The following is a 15,313-nucleotide window of genomic DNA, read 5'->3' as shown; positions in this document are numbered from 1 at the left end:
AAGGCATGGGAGACTTTGATTATGCATTGATAATATAGGGAAAAACAAAATCCTAAAAATCATACAGGGAATCATGACCTGGCTTAGATTTGTCAATGACATTTTTGTAGTAATAGATCAAAAAACTAACAATTCTAGAATACTAGATCAACTAAATGAAATAGATCTTTACATAAAATTTACTTTAGAAGTAAAACATGATAAAAACTACATTTTTTAGATCTTAGAGTAGAAAGGAACAAAGATCACTTGTCATACAAAATTTATAGAAAAACAATCCAAATTACCAGTACTATACGCAGGGATTGACACCATCCAGGAATTCATAAAAGAGCTGCTTTCCACAATATGATTAATTATAGGCTCTATAATATATCTGTCACAAGAAGACTTCAAAAAAGAAATATTATTTATAAAACAGCTACTGATAATGGTTACACTATAAATTACATGGACAAAATAATCAACAAAATAAAATAAAAACCACCAACAAAACTTACAAAAGACAATAAGAACTTTGCAACTTACACCTTTAATAATAATATTTATAAAATTGCTAACATCTTCAAAAAATAAAACACAACTGTGAAGTAGCATTTCGAACAAATAACACCAATAGTCCATTAATATATATAGTCACCATAATATTACAAAAAAAATAGATATCTAAATTTGGGAATTTATAAATTAAAATGTGCGCGGTGTGAAATAACTTATATAGGCCAAACCAGAAGAAACTTCGTAACGCGTTACCTTGAACATACAAATGCAAAAAATATATATACGGTAGGTATACAATAGATATTTGGCAATGAATAAGCATATGAATGATTTTCACCCTATGTTTATTACAATAGACCAAGACAGCAATCTTACACACAGCAAATACAGGTGTCCATTTGAACATAGTCAAAACTGTTTGCTAAAATAGATTAGAAATCGAATCGAATCCAAATTTTAACATAAATTACTGATAGTACAAAAACATCTTATTAGATGAAGTTTTAGCAATAACATCACACACACAAAAAAAAAAAAAAAGATACTACCAGCGATACAGTCCTCCAGTCAACAGTATGCTTCCCCTACCATACCATTTCTCCTCTCATTCTCACCACACCCTCTGCGCCTGCACCTGACCAGCTGCCTGACATTAGTAGTCGGTCACGGTAAGGCGAGGCAGTACACATACTAAAGGGACCAGCGAGGTGAGTACTTGACATCTTGTTAGAATTCATTTATGTGATCAGAATTCTTCAGTTTTACTAAATACACTATTAGTTTCTTTTTTTGCTAGTGTCTTTACGTCGCACCGACACAGATAGGTCTTCTGGCGACGATGGTATAAGAAAGGCCTAGGACGTGGAAGGAAGTGGCCGTGGCCTTAATTAAGGTACAGCCCCCGCATTTGCCTGGTGGGAAAATGGGAAACCACGGAAAACCATCTTCTGAGCTGCCGACAGTGGGATTCAAACCCACTATCTCCCGGATGCAAACTCACAGCCGCGCGCCCCTAACCGCACGGCCAACTCGCCCAGTATTCCTTTTCTTGCTTTTTTTTTTTTTTTTTTTTTTTTTTTAGACTCATATTCAGTGTCAACAATCAGCAATAAATGGCCACTAACAGTATTTTTCATACTAATAAATGTAGGATCCATTAACAGCTATATTATTTTCAAATTGAATTTTCAAATTGCCCTACCTTAAGAACTTGGCAGTGGATCTTATGAAACCCAATTTAGTTACAAGGGCTTCCCATCTGAATTTGGCACACACTTTATCAGTAGATCAGATGGGTTGCTGGCATAAGAAAAATCTCTCACCAGGCTCTGACTTACAACAGTGTTAGTACTGATCTGAATTTGTTTTTTAGGGATTGAAGCTAGATGTTTCTGTTAGGGGATACAACCCTACAATTAGTGCAAATATCCTCCATAGAGTTTGATGTTGTGGAGTCGCTCTATAACTGCTTTGTCACCATGTCTTTGTAAGGTGATAATCCAGCCTTGTTCTCCTAGAGCTAATGTAGTAATGTGTTGTTCCCTAGCCTGCATGTAAATTTTTAAGGCTATCAGCCTCCATAGTCATGCATTTATACAGGAGACAGCTCAGTAACTTATGTTTTAGCTCTTTGATTCTCAGTCATTCTATCAGCATAGTGAGCTTCTTTTTTTCTTTCTTTTTCCCTTAGTTGCTCCAGGGAAACCTTGTTTCATGTTTTTGGAAATATTTCCCATGAATGCAATGAGAAATACCATTCTAAGTACATATATTATTGTAATTCAACTTAACAGGCACCACTTGCACTGTTGTGAAGTGTGGAGGCTCATGAAATTTGGAGCATTCTCTTGACCTGATTACAGCTCCAGAACAAAATTGGTAAAATTAAGGTCAGTATCAACATTGAAAATTTGCTACATTATTCGTGTCATGAATGAAAAGTTTTGAAATGCCCTCTGTAAGCCAACAGTAGGTCTGTTGGTGGCTTTTTCCTCTTTTTTTTCCTCAGTGTGTTACAGGTATTTTCAAGTGAGTGCTAAACATATCAAGATTGTCTATTTCATTATTGAAAACTCATCAAAAACAGTAAATTACTATGATCTGGAATTTTCTTACTTCTTGTGTACATATACAATCACCAACTTTGATTGTAATTGTATGGATGTCATCATCTGTTGATGTTGTCAATAGACAGGTATCTGCAATATTACTACGAACATATATTACCATAATGACGATAAGTTATCCCTATCACATCATATCCAGGAATTCTTGCTTTCCTTCTGGATTGATCTTCATTCTCTATGTGAGATTCTTGTACAAGAAGTATGTCTACTTTATATTTTTGTAAGAGCCTTGAGATACATTGGCATTTAGACGTACTGATGCCTTCTATGTTGATCTGACAAATACGGATGTTCTGTCCTAGTTTCAATGTCTGGTTGTCCTCAAAAGGACCGATATTTACTTCTGAAGTATTAATCATGTGCATTATGGCCAGGAGATCAACAACTGTTGATAGTTTGGCCACCAGTGAATTATTGTTGCTCGCTTAGCACCACCCAGGGGACACGTGTAGGGTATTGAGGAGGTAATTCCTACGGACGTGAGCAGCGATCGTCCCCCACCTGTTCTCCTTGAACTTCGTATCCAGGTCAGTGTTATCTCATCTTTTCCTAGACCATGATAGAACTTCCAGAAAGCTGATTGGCAGAATTTTTCCATAGATCTTGACAAATGCTTGAGATGGATACCATCCATATCTTCTAATTATAAGCGGTTCTTAGGCACTGTAATATCAACAGCTAAAAAACATATCCCAAGAAGTTATCGAAAGAAGTATATACCTGGTTGGAATAATGAAAACCGGGCGAGTTGGCCGTGTGGTCAGGAGCGTGCAGCTGTGAGTTCGCATCCAGGAGATAGTGGGTATAACCCAACATTTGGCATCCCTGAAGATGGTTTTCCGTGGTTTCCCATTTTCACACCAGGCAAATGCTGTGGCTGTACCTTAATTAAGGCCATGGCCGTTTCCTTCCCATTCCTAGGCCTTTCCTGTCCCATCGTCGCCATGAGACCTATCTGTGTCGGTGCGACGTAAAGCAAATAGAAAAAAACAGGAATAAAGAAAATCGGGATCTTTATGAAGAATTTCTCAGAAGTTACGACAATGAAATTGGAGAGGAACTGCTCAGAACACTTGATGTAGCTCGTCGGGAGAAATAGATGCAAACTGCAAAAAATCTTGACTTCAAACATTCCAGTAGAAAAGCTTGGAATTTATTGAAGAAGCTTGGAGCTAGCCCACCTGCTCAGAGGAGGGAAACCCTGGTATCATCTAACAAAGTTGCTGATTGAATCTTCTCTTTATCAAGATCTCCTAGAGATAAAATACATACAAGAATGGTAAAACAGTAAGTTAGAAATGTCAAAGCTAATTGAAAAATTCATACAGAATATTCACAACCATTTATGCAAGAAGAGGTTAGTTCAGCACTTAAAATCATAAAAGCTGGGAAAGCCTGTGGGTTTAATGGTATACATAACGAATTCCTACTGAATACTGGTCCATATGCCAAACTATGTTTAGCAAGGTTCTTTGGTGATATTCTGAAGACTGGTCACATTCCTAAAGAGCTAAAAGAAACAAAAATAGCAGTTCCTTGTAGAAAATGCATAGAGGAAACTGAAAGGATATTGACAGACGATCTTTCAGTCCTTTGGCAGTATTACAAGTGGCGACTCACACTAAGCCCAAGTAAAAGAGAATCTTCATGTTTTCATCTTCATAACAAACACACAAACTGACAACTGAAAATCTGTTTCAATGAAAATCTAGTTGAATATAAACCTACTCCAAAGTATTTGGGTGTCACACTTGACAGATCCCTAACTTTTCGACAACACCTGAATAATACAACAGCCAAAGTTCATTCCAGGAACTACATCCTTCAAAAGCTATGTGGTACTACATGGGGATCAACAGCTGCAACACTTCATTGCTCTGCACTGGGACTAGTCTTTATTACAACAGAATACTGTGCTCCAATTTGGCTAAACAGCAACCCAGCAACCATACCAGCAAACTCGACATGCAGCTCAATACTACAATGTGTACAATCACAGGTTGTCTAAAAACTACTCCAACAATTTGGCTTCCAACTTTGTTACATTCAACTACCTGCACTGAGAAGACAGGATGCTTTGTTACGTGAGTATAAGAAAATATTGGCTCGCCCTGACCTTCCAATTCATGACTACATTCCAAGTGCAATATGTGGCAGGTTAAAATCCAGACATCCAGCAATAAAATCTGCTGTTGAACTTTTCAGTACGGGCTCAATATAAATGATCATTGGAAAAAAAAAAAAAGGGATCCAACATGCACCACCAGACATTATAACTGTTTTGAATACCCAAATTAAACCAGCTGGTTTTGGTCTGCCTCGGCATACTTGGAAAACTGCCAACAGAATTCGTACAAACCATGGAGTATGTAATGACTTCCTCTACAAATGGAACAAAATTTCTGATCCATCTTGTGTTTGTAGAGAAACTCCCCAGACCATCCAACACATTGTGCAGCAGTGTAGTATTACGTCATACTCGGGAGATCTGCAGGACTTTCTAACGCTGACTCCAGATGCTGTTAACTGAATAGACAAATTAACTCTCACTATATAAGTGAATACATACATTGTCATTGTATACTCTGTTTTATGTCTAATTGTAATAATGCCCTTGTTATTTTAGTATATCATTTATATATTGTTGTATATTCCAAAGTGTTGCCATATGCTGAATAAATAAATAAATTCTTACTTTTTGTTCTATTTCATACAACAGGAAACCCACGCCATCACCTCCAGCTGTAGCCTTAACTGCACTGAGCTGTCAAAACGTGAATCCATCAGGCAGCTGTACGAGCTCCAGTACAAATCCTAGTACAATTCAGCCATGCAGCAAAGAAGCCTGGCCATCCCTTCAGCCAGGAACAGTAACAACAGCAACAACGAGCTCAGGTAATAACCAAATAACATTAATTCAACAGCATGATGTGCGTCATAGCAACTCTGTTTAGAAATGGTAATAACATGGACTAATTAACACAACTCAGGCTCATTTCATTTGCGCTATATGTAAGAGTCACTTCTACACCCTTTTACTAGACTTACAGAAATCAGTTCTCCACTGCACTGAATAGAAAATTGAAACTTCTTAAAGAAGTGTTTAAACGAGCCATTCAATGAACTACAGAAAATGGAGCTATGGAAAATGTTGCAGTTGGTTAACACTAGAATGGCTGAACTTTCCTCATAACCTATAAAGATCACAGGCAGTCATTTTAACTGCTGCTGCTTACTGATGTATACAGTAAAACCTCGTTAATTCAAAGTCATTGGGACTCAAAAATCGGACTTTGAATTACGTGATTTCAAATTGACTGCCAATTCATAATCCAGAAGTACCAACCCTTGCCGCGTTACGAAATATTCTAAGGCCCGTAACTGCAAGCAGTTAACCTTGATTCATAGTTTAAACCTTTCAAATACCATGGGAAAAAAACGATTTCCAAAATGCATCTGAGAATGAGCATTTAGAGTATTCAAGTAATGCACTTGGATAACTCACTGACAAACATAACCTCTCGCAATGAAAGAAAGAAAGAAAAGCATGATTCAAAGACGAGGAGAAATCTATGCTGGCTCCCATGTGCAAGTGCTTTATTCATTGGATTACTGTACTGTATGCATTTTAGATGCTCTGTACTTGCACAGAAAGTACCTGACACCCTTAAAACATCGTGGCTAATTGAACTTTCCTGTGACGAGGGGAGAAAGTCTCTCGCTTCCTTCTGCATGACAACACAATACAGTCACTCTACCCTTGTACGATTTCCCGCCATGGAAAAAAAGCTATTTCCGAAATGTATCCAACAAGGTGCATTTACAATGTTCAAATAATGTACTTGGATAAATCACCGACAAACATAACCTCACGCAACGAAAGAAAAAAATCACACGATTCAAAGACGATAAATTGTGCTTGGCCCTCTGTGCAAATGCATTATTTTTTGGATTACTCTACTTTTTGCATTTTTAGATGCCTTGTACATGCACCGAAAATGCCTGATGCCCTTAAAACATTGTGGCTTATCGAACTTCCCTATGACGTTTGGAAGGAATTCTCTCCCTTCCATGTGCATTGCAACACAGTACAGTACGATTTCCCGACGTACTTTCCCCTTTAATACCATAAGACCATTTGGGCTCAGCATTAAAAGAAAGCAGTGCAGTTTCATCGGGAATGACAATATTGTTCGGTGCTATGATTTGATTATATGAGCCACGCTTTTCGTCAACTGTCGGCATCGCCAGTATTCACGGGTTCCGTTTCTCCGCACACTGCCTACTGCATGCTATTATGGCATTCCTTAAAACGTTGAATACAAAAGAATTCCGATTTCACTCGAACTTAGCAATTATGAAGCACATTGCAGACACACCGAGGAGTGTGAAAGTGCAGAAAGCTACCCCTGTAAAGGCAGTTTTGAATTAAGTCTGAATTTTGGTAATGGGGCCGACATTGTACTTCGAATTACGAATTATCCTTACTTTGAATTAAACAATTTAAATAACATGCAAAATCATATCTAATGTTTCCGGGAACGAGAGCTCCTTTGAATTAGGCGGGATTTTGAATTAACCAATTTCCAATTATCAAGCTTCTACTGTACAGTGGAACCTCGATTCTCCGTTTTTGGAGGGACCACCGAAAAAAAAGTACAACACGGGAAAACGGAAAATCCGGGAATGAATGAACCATGAACAATTTGGCTAAACATCACAAAAAAAAAAAAAATGTATATTTAAAATCTTACAAACACCCCTAAACCAAACTATAGCCCCAATGAGCCTTCCGCCTACCAAGCGACCGCTGCTCGGTCCGAACGCCTGCAGATTACGAGGTGACGCATGGTCAGTGTGACGAATCCTCTCGGCCGTTATTCCTACCTCTAGACCGGGATCGCCATCTCACCATTAAATAGCGCCTCAATTAAAGGTAATCGTAGAATGAGTGAACCTGGAACCAGCCCTCATATCCAGGTAAATGTGTCTGACCTGGCCGGGAATCGAACCTGGGTCCTCCGGTTTAGAGGCAGGCAAGTTCGACCGCGGGGCCGGCTTCAAACATTAATTACCGGTACGCGACTTAAAAGTCTCGAAACTTTACATTCAGTTTTACCGGGGAAACTTCTTTCAGTTCAGCAACTTTGATCGGTCAAACTGTTCGAAAAACCTAATAACATTAAGCCAAACAATCGACCACAAGTATTTTTTAATTTTCTAATCTAATAAAATAAAGCACATTGGATACAAAATCGTCCAACATGATGGCGAAATCCCTTTTTCTTTAAATCTTCCATTGTAATTTGGTCACCGGTATACTGTTCGTAGTCAGTTTGTGGAAATCTACCGCGCAAATTAGGCCTACGGCCTACATCGACTTTTAAAGGTTATGTTGAACTCGAGAATATTATTTCGAATGTAAGTATCGATTCTCAAGTTTTCGAATGCATTATATTCAATAATGTCCGTCACTAATCACGATTAAATTGGAAAGAGAAAAAATATCATCAAAACTTCCGAATGTACGGTTATTCGCGACCTTGACCTCAGCTGGAAAACGCCCTCGCTGTCCAAGTCGGTACGAGTGCGAATTGATGCAAAGGTTTTTACATGTAACGTGCGCAAATAAAACGACTGCGGTTTTAACATTTTAACACAATAACGTGAAATTCCTAGTCTTACATTAGGAACAAAACAGTAAAAGGCAATCCCAAAACCTCCCATGGCTTTATGTATGTAAGGTGAAACATCTGTTCAGGTCTCGATAACGTAATCGTATGCGATAATATTAAAATACTAAATTTATGTTACTTAAGAAGGAGCAGTTTAGATTCCTGCCTGAAAGCTCAGTGACTATACAGTGCCCTGCGGGAAGTGCCGAAAACCTGTTCGGCGATATACTCGAAATAAAAAAGTAAACATCTAACCCTGGACATAATGTAGACGCTTTGCAAGTACGAACATTTGACGAAACTCATTCCGTCTTCAAGTAGAGCTGTCGAAATGCGCTCTGTCTCCTTCCAATTATTGTGGACACACTCTGCTTTGTGATTTCGATTCTCTAAACAATACCACCTGAATGCGATGCTAAGATGGTCCCTTATGCAAGTTCACCGCCGATCGCTTTTCCTCTTCCTCAAATTACTGCTATGACTGGACGTTAACACCAAGATCCGCAAGTATGCGTTGCCGCCCTTTCGTGAGATACAGTTTCTTGAAAAACGCGTGATCGAGGATTTAGCGTTGATGGGACTGACATTTCTGAACGGTTGATACGGGAAATCGTTTCTTCGAGGAACGGATAATGCGGGATTTTTACAACGTGATTTAATTAGGATGCTCGCGGGACCACGTAATTTAAACGGATAATACGGGAAAACGTAGCTTCCGGGAACGGATAATCGAGGTTCTACTGTATCTAGCTTTGAGGGGCTGGGAGACTTCTGAATATTCAGTAATGTATTTTAAAACCATGTAGTTAATATTGGAATTTATTGTATACAAAGCAACCCATTGTTAAGTATTTATAATTGTCAATTTTACTTCACTTCTGCTAGGTAACAATATGTTGGCATACTAGCAATCGAATGTCTGTGTGAAAAGCTTATGAGATGGTGATAATTATTTATGTGGACTCTAGTCTCTGTTTGTTTAGAGAGTTACTCAAGCACTTGATAAGCAATTTATGCAAGTGGTTACCTTCCGCGAACATTTTCCACACAGGTTTTGATCTGTTTACAGTTGGAGTTCACTTGACATTTTTGACGCTTACGACTGGCACATTGGACCTGACGCTGAGGCTCGGCTGAAGTTTAAGGGGTTTGGTCAACTGGGATCTTGTCTTCACAGAATCAGATCTTAGCTCTTGTACATTTAAATACCAGTATAACAAAATTTTTGGGACCTCAGAAATTAATTTCTTCCAGTGAAATTTTGTTTTACTTAAATAAGCACCAGTCACACACATATATGGAAAATGGGTAGTTTATCCCTCTTAGTGCCAGGCCCGATTGCTCACAGTATGCCAAGAGTGCCAGACAGATTTAGAGAATTTTGCAGGTTCTCACTCACTGGACTATATAGTTCACAAATATTATAACTATTACTTGAAATTTTTATTAAATGTTACCAAGAAGACATTCTTACTGCTGAACTAAATTACAGCACTAAAATGCTCTTGGGTATTTTGAAAAAAAAAAAAATTTCCAAACAATTTCAAAACACCAAAAATTAAAAATCAGAAACAAAACAGAAAAAACAGAAATATCTAGTCAGCGGTAAATATTGATGATTTCTTTGAAATGTCCTATTTTAGATGAATAAACAGGTAAAGTTTTACATTTTTATCTTCAATAGTTTAAGAGTTATGTACAATGGTATCGTAATATACAACTGTAATGTTCAACAATGTGATCGAACCTGGCACATGGGTTGTAGTCACGGTGACCAGATGGTGATACATTATCATTGTTCACAAAATGAAAGAATCTCAAGATCAACTGGAATCTGTTTCTTGAGAACATATTTCCAAACCACGGAATATAACGGGAGTTTTTGACCCAATAAGAAAATATGGTCGGCCTTGTAGTTATACCCATTTCCAACAAAACAGCAATGAAAGCCTTCATTTCAGTCAATGTAACCGGGCGCCACTGCTGTGCTCTGGCATATGGTGACAAGACATGATTTCTCATATCTGCTTATCTCTGTAGTTATGAGATTCAATAATTGAGCCGTGAAAAATAAAATAAAAATACGCTATAGGTTTGCGCCTGACGAAGGGGCGTGTCTCGGGCTAGGAGTATCATAATAATCAGGTTAGAGTTGGTATTTTTCATCCTGACCTAATTGAATTTCACCAAAAACAGGAAATTGTTGCTGTTGGATATTGTTACAGCCGTCATCATCATCAGTACTCCCACTCAGACGGCCATTACCACTTTCAATGTTCACATTCGGACAATGAGCACGTGGTTGGGTGTTTACAGAAAACTCGCCGTTATCAGTCCCAATAACACTTTCACTTTACCCTTCCTCACTTGTTCGAAGAAGGAATTCCTCATCAGAGTCTTCATCATCCTCTTCTACACTAAAAAGTATTAAGATATACACCCAGTTCGTCATCATTAACAAAATAACTTCTCCCGCTAGTCGCCATTTTACTCACGCGTCATGGAGATCATACGTCGTAGATGAACGCGGACTTTAGAAATTCAATGCATGATAGCGAATGAATTTACGCACTATCTAGCACCGTAGTTAAAATCTAATGGCAATTATCTATGGACTCGACACATAAGATGTTGCAATCTGACGGCCCAAATTGTACTACTACGTATAGAATTGCGCACTATCCAAACAACGATATATCGTGGTTGGCACTTTACGCGCATATACGAAACAACAATATATCGTTGTCTGGCTCTCTACGGGTTATACATGAATAATCCAATAATCTGCACACTCCAGGCAAATGCTGTGGCCATACGTTAATTATGGCATGGCTGCTTCCTTCCCACTCTTAGCCCCTTCCTGTCTCATCGTTGCCATAAGACCTATCTGTGTTGGTGCAACATAAAATCAATTGTAAAAAAAAAATCTGTTCACCCTGGTTACAAGAGATTTTTTAAATTAGAAAATTGGCTTTAATTTGTGTTTTATTTACAAAAGGTTAATCCTACATAATGATGTACTCCAAAACTGAATAAAATAGAAATTTGTTTTAAGAAATGCTCATCATAATCTTCAGATGCTGTTGGATAGGCAACCCACTCATCAGAATTGTCATGTGATTTGCTTACCTTCACCTGAAATTTGTAATCAGCCAGTTTCATCTAGTGTATATGCAGTAATGAGTGTGTTGTCTGGTATTAGCTGTAATGAAATATTTAACACACATTAAATAGGGAAAAGGGAAGAGGCTGAAAAATAATTTTGCAATTCTGAACTTTTTGTTACACAGGCATTCATTACAGTGACATTTTGCTGTATTACTTGAATATAATCATGTCAAAATTTCATTGTAGATTATCCATGAATTTATTGCTACCAGATCGAGTACATTACAAAATACATGTACAAACCACCTTCAGCATCCAGCCTAGTGAAGTATTTATGTACCATTTGATCAACTACATCCATGCCTTACTTAGTTCTGGTGTAGAATTAAGTGGTATTGCTTGCTTGCTTGCTTGCTTGCTTGCTTGCTTGGGTGTAGTAATCAATCAATACTGATCTGCATTTAGGGCAGTCGCCTAGGTGGTAGATTCCCTATCTGTTGTTTTCCTAGCCTTTTCTTAAATGATTTTGATGAAATTGGAAATTTATTGAACATCTCCTTTAGTAAGTTATTCCAATCCCTAACTCCCCTTCCTCTAAATGAATATTTGCTCCAGTTTGTCCTCTTGATTTCCAACTTTACCTTCATATTGTGATCTTTCCTACTTTTAAAGACGCCACTCAAACTTATTCGTCTACTAATGTCATTCCACGCCATCTCTCCGCTAACAGCTCGGAACATACCACTTAATTGGAATAATAACAATAAGTTAATTTTTTTAATTTCACCCCCTAATCAATACAATAAGTCTTGTCTTAGTTGATTTACTTTGGCATGTTAAATAAAATGGTACATGTTTCACCTTGTATTTAGGCATCATCAGCCATTATCTTAACCTTAAAATAGAATCAGGCATCTGATTTACATATACATGAAATAAAACAAATTTTTAAAAACCTTGGAGAGACTTGAACTAAAATTAACATATGGTAAAAGACTCGTAATGAAGTTGGATTTAAACATATTACAGTGAGTGAGGAAATATACATTTGGTGAAAGTAGTAGTGATATTGACATTAGAAGGCTTCTATTATAATTAAAATGAACAAAGCAACAGTCTGTTATGAACAAGTGATAGGATTGCTAAAAAATTATGTTGGCCGACCAGTGGTTACAACGAAAATGACGATAAAAATCGTATTTAATAAAAAATAATGTAGAATAAAATAATGATGAAAGATGGTCAAGTGACCAGCAATTATTTGTTTACAAGAGATAAGAGTCGAAAATCAATGGCATATGGTGATGTGGTTCACTTTGATCAAAAAATATGAAGTTGTAGTGGAAGGTTTGATGCAATGCTACAATGTTGTTAAGAATGTGGGTTGATTGACATTCTAGTCGAAACGGAAGTGTGACAGTTGAATCTGTAAAAGGAAACCAGAAACTTGGTGTTAATTACATACATACATACATACATTATCATTATAGACTGTTATGCCTTTCAGCGTTCAGTCTGCAAGCCTCTGAGAATTAACTAAACGTCGCCACAATCCTCGATTTGCAACTAGTGTTGTGGCCTCATTTAGTTCTATAACTCTTATCTTTAAATCGTTAGAAACAGAGTCTAACCATCGTCGTCTTGGTCTCCCTCTACTTCTCTTACCCTCCATAACAGAGTCCATTATTCTCCTAGGTAACCTATCCTCCTCCATTCGCCTCACATGACCCCACCACCGAAGCCGGTTTATGCGTACAGCTTCATCCATCGAGTTCATTCCTAAATTAGCCTTTATCTCCTCATTCCGAGTACCCTCCTGCCATTGTTCCCACCTGTTTGTACCAGCAATCATTCTTGCTACTTTCATGTCTGTTACTTCTAACTTATGAATAAGATATCCTGAGTCCACCCAGCTTTCGCTCCCGTAAAGCAAAGTTGGTCTGAAAACAGACCGATGTAAAGATAGTTTCGTCTGGGAGCTGACTTCCTTCTTACAGAATACTGCTGATCGCAACTGCGAGCTCACTGCATTAGCTTTACACCACCTTGATTCAATCTCGCTTACTATATTACCATCCTGGGAAAAAACACAACCTAAATACTTGAAATTATCGACCTGTTCTAGCTTTGTATCACCAATCTGACATTCAATTCTGTTGAATTTCTTACCTACTGACATCAATTTAGTCTTCGAGAGGCTAATTTTCATACCATACTCATTGCACCTATTTTCAAGTTCTAAGATGTTAGACTGCAGGCTTTCGGCACAGTCTGCCATTAAGACCAAGTCATCAGCATAGGCAAAACTATTTACTACATTTCCACCTAACTGAATCCCTCCCTGCCATTTTATACCTTTCAGCATATGATCCATGTAAACTACAAACAGCAAAGGTGAAAGATTACAGCCTTGTCTAACTCCTGTAAGTACCCTGAACCAAGAACTCATTCTACCATCAATTCTCACTGAAGCCCAGTTGTCAACATAAATGCCTTTGATTGATTTTAATAATCTACCTTTAATTCCATAGTCCCCCAGTATAGCGAACATCTTTTCCCTCGGTACCCTGTCATATGCTTTCTCTAGATCTACGAAACATAAACACAACTGCCTATTCCTCTCGTAGCATTTTTCAATTACCTGGCGCATACTGAAAATCTAATCCTGACAGCCTCTCTGTGGTCTGAAACCACACTGGTTTTCATCCAATTTCCTCTCAACGACTGATCGCACCCTCCCTTCCAAGATGCCAGTGAATACTTTGCCTGGTATACTAATCAATGAGATACCTCGATAGTTATTGCAATCCTTCCTGTTCCCTTGCTTATAGATAGGTGCAATTACTGCTTTTGTCCAATCTGAAGGTACCTTACCAACACTCCACGCTAATTTTACTACTCTATGAAGCCATTTCATCCCTGCCTTCCCACTATACTTCACCATTTCAGGTCTAATTTCATCTATTCCTGCTGCCTTATGACAATGGAGTTTATTTACTATCCTTTCCACTTCCTCAAGCATAATTTCACCAACATCATTTTCCTCCTCCCCATGAGCTTGGCTGTTTGCAACACCACCATGATGATTTCCTTTTACATTGAGAAGATGTTCAAAATATTCCCTCCACCTCTCCAGTGATTCCCTGGGATCTATTATGAGTTCACCTGAATTACTCAAAACACTGTTCATTTCCTTTTTCCCTCCCTTCCTAAGATTCTTTATTACTGTCCAGAAAGGTTTCCCTGCTGCTTGACCTAGCCTTTCCAGGTTATTACCAAAATCTTCCCATGACTTCTTTTTGGATTCAACAACTATTTGTTTTGCTCTGATTCTTTCATCTACGTACAAATCCCTGTCTGCCTCGGCCCTTGTTTGGAGCCATTTCTGATAAGCCTTCTTTTTACGTTTACAGGCTGCTCTCACTTCATCATTCCACCAAGATGTTCGCCTTTTCCCATCTTTACACACAGTTGTTCCTAGGCATTCCCTTGTTGTTTCTACTCCAGCATCCCTGTATGCCACCCATTCACTTTCTATATCCTGAACCTGCTTACTGTCTACTGTTCGAAACTTCTCACTAATCATATCCATGTATTTCTGTCTAATTTCCTCGTCCTGGAGATTTTCTACCCTTATTCGTTTGCAGACAGATTTCGCTTTCTCTACCCTAGGCCTAGAGATACTTAGTTCACTACAGATCAGATAGTGATCTGTATCATCGAAAAATCCCCGAAAAACTCGTACATTCCTAAAAGATTTCCTGAATTCAAAGTCTGTTAAGATATAGTCTATTATGGATCTGGTACCCCTAGCCTCCCATGTGTAGCGGTGAATAGCCTTATGCTTGAAGAATGTATTCGTAACAGCTAAACCCATACTAGCACAGAAGTCCAGCAAACGCT

General features: G+C 38.1%; 1 protein-coding gene across 3 annotated transcripts in view; it reads left to right on the top strand.

Moving 5' to 3' along the window:
- LOC136864358 (uncharacterized) overlaps positions 1 to 15,313 on the top strand; it is a 333,471-nt gene that overhangs the window by 119,373 nt on the left and 198,785 nt on the right. For all 3 annotated transcript variants that reach the window (XM_067141257.2, XM_067141256.2, XM_067141255.2), the window contains exon 7: positions 5,347 to 5,522. In XM_067141257.2, the coding sequence (XP_066997358.2) occupies positions 5,347 to 5,522 (176 nt within the window). The remainder of the gene's footprint in view (positions 1 to 5,346; positions 5,523 to 15,313) is intronic.

The sequence above is a fragment of the Anabrus simplex genome, chromosome 2, assembly GCF_040414725.1.
Source record: "Anabrus simplex isolate iqAnaSimp1 chromosome 2, ASM4041472v1, whole genome shotgun sequence".
NCBI classification, from domain to species: Eukaryota; Metazoa; Arthropoda; class Insecta; order Orthoptera; family Tettigoniidae; genus Anabrus; species Anabrus simplex.
This window is presented reverse-complemented; position numbering and strand designations above follow the sequence as displayed.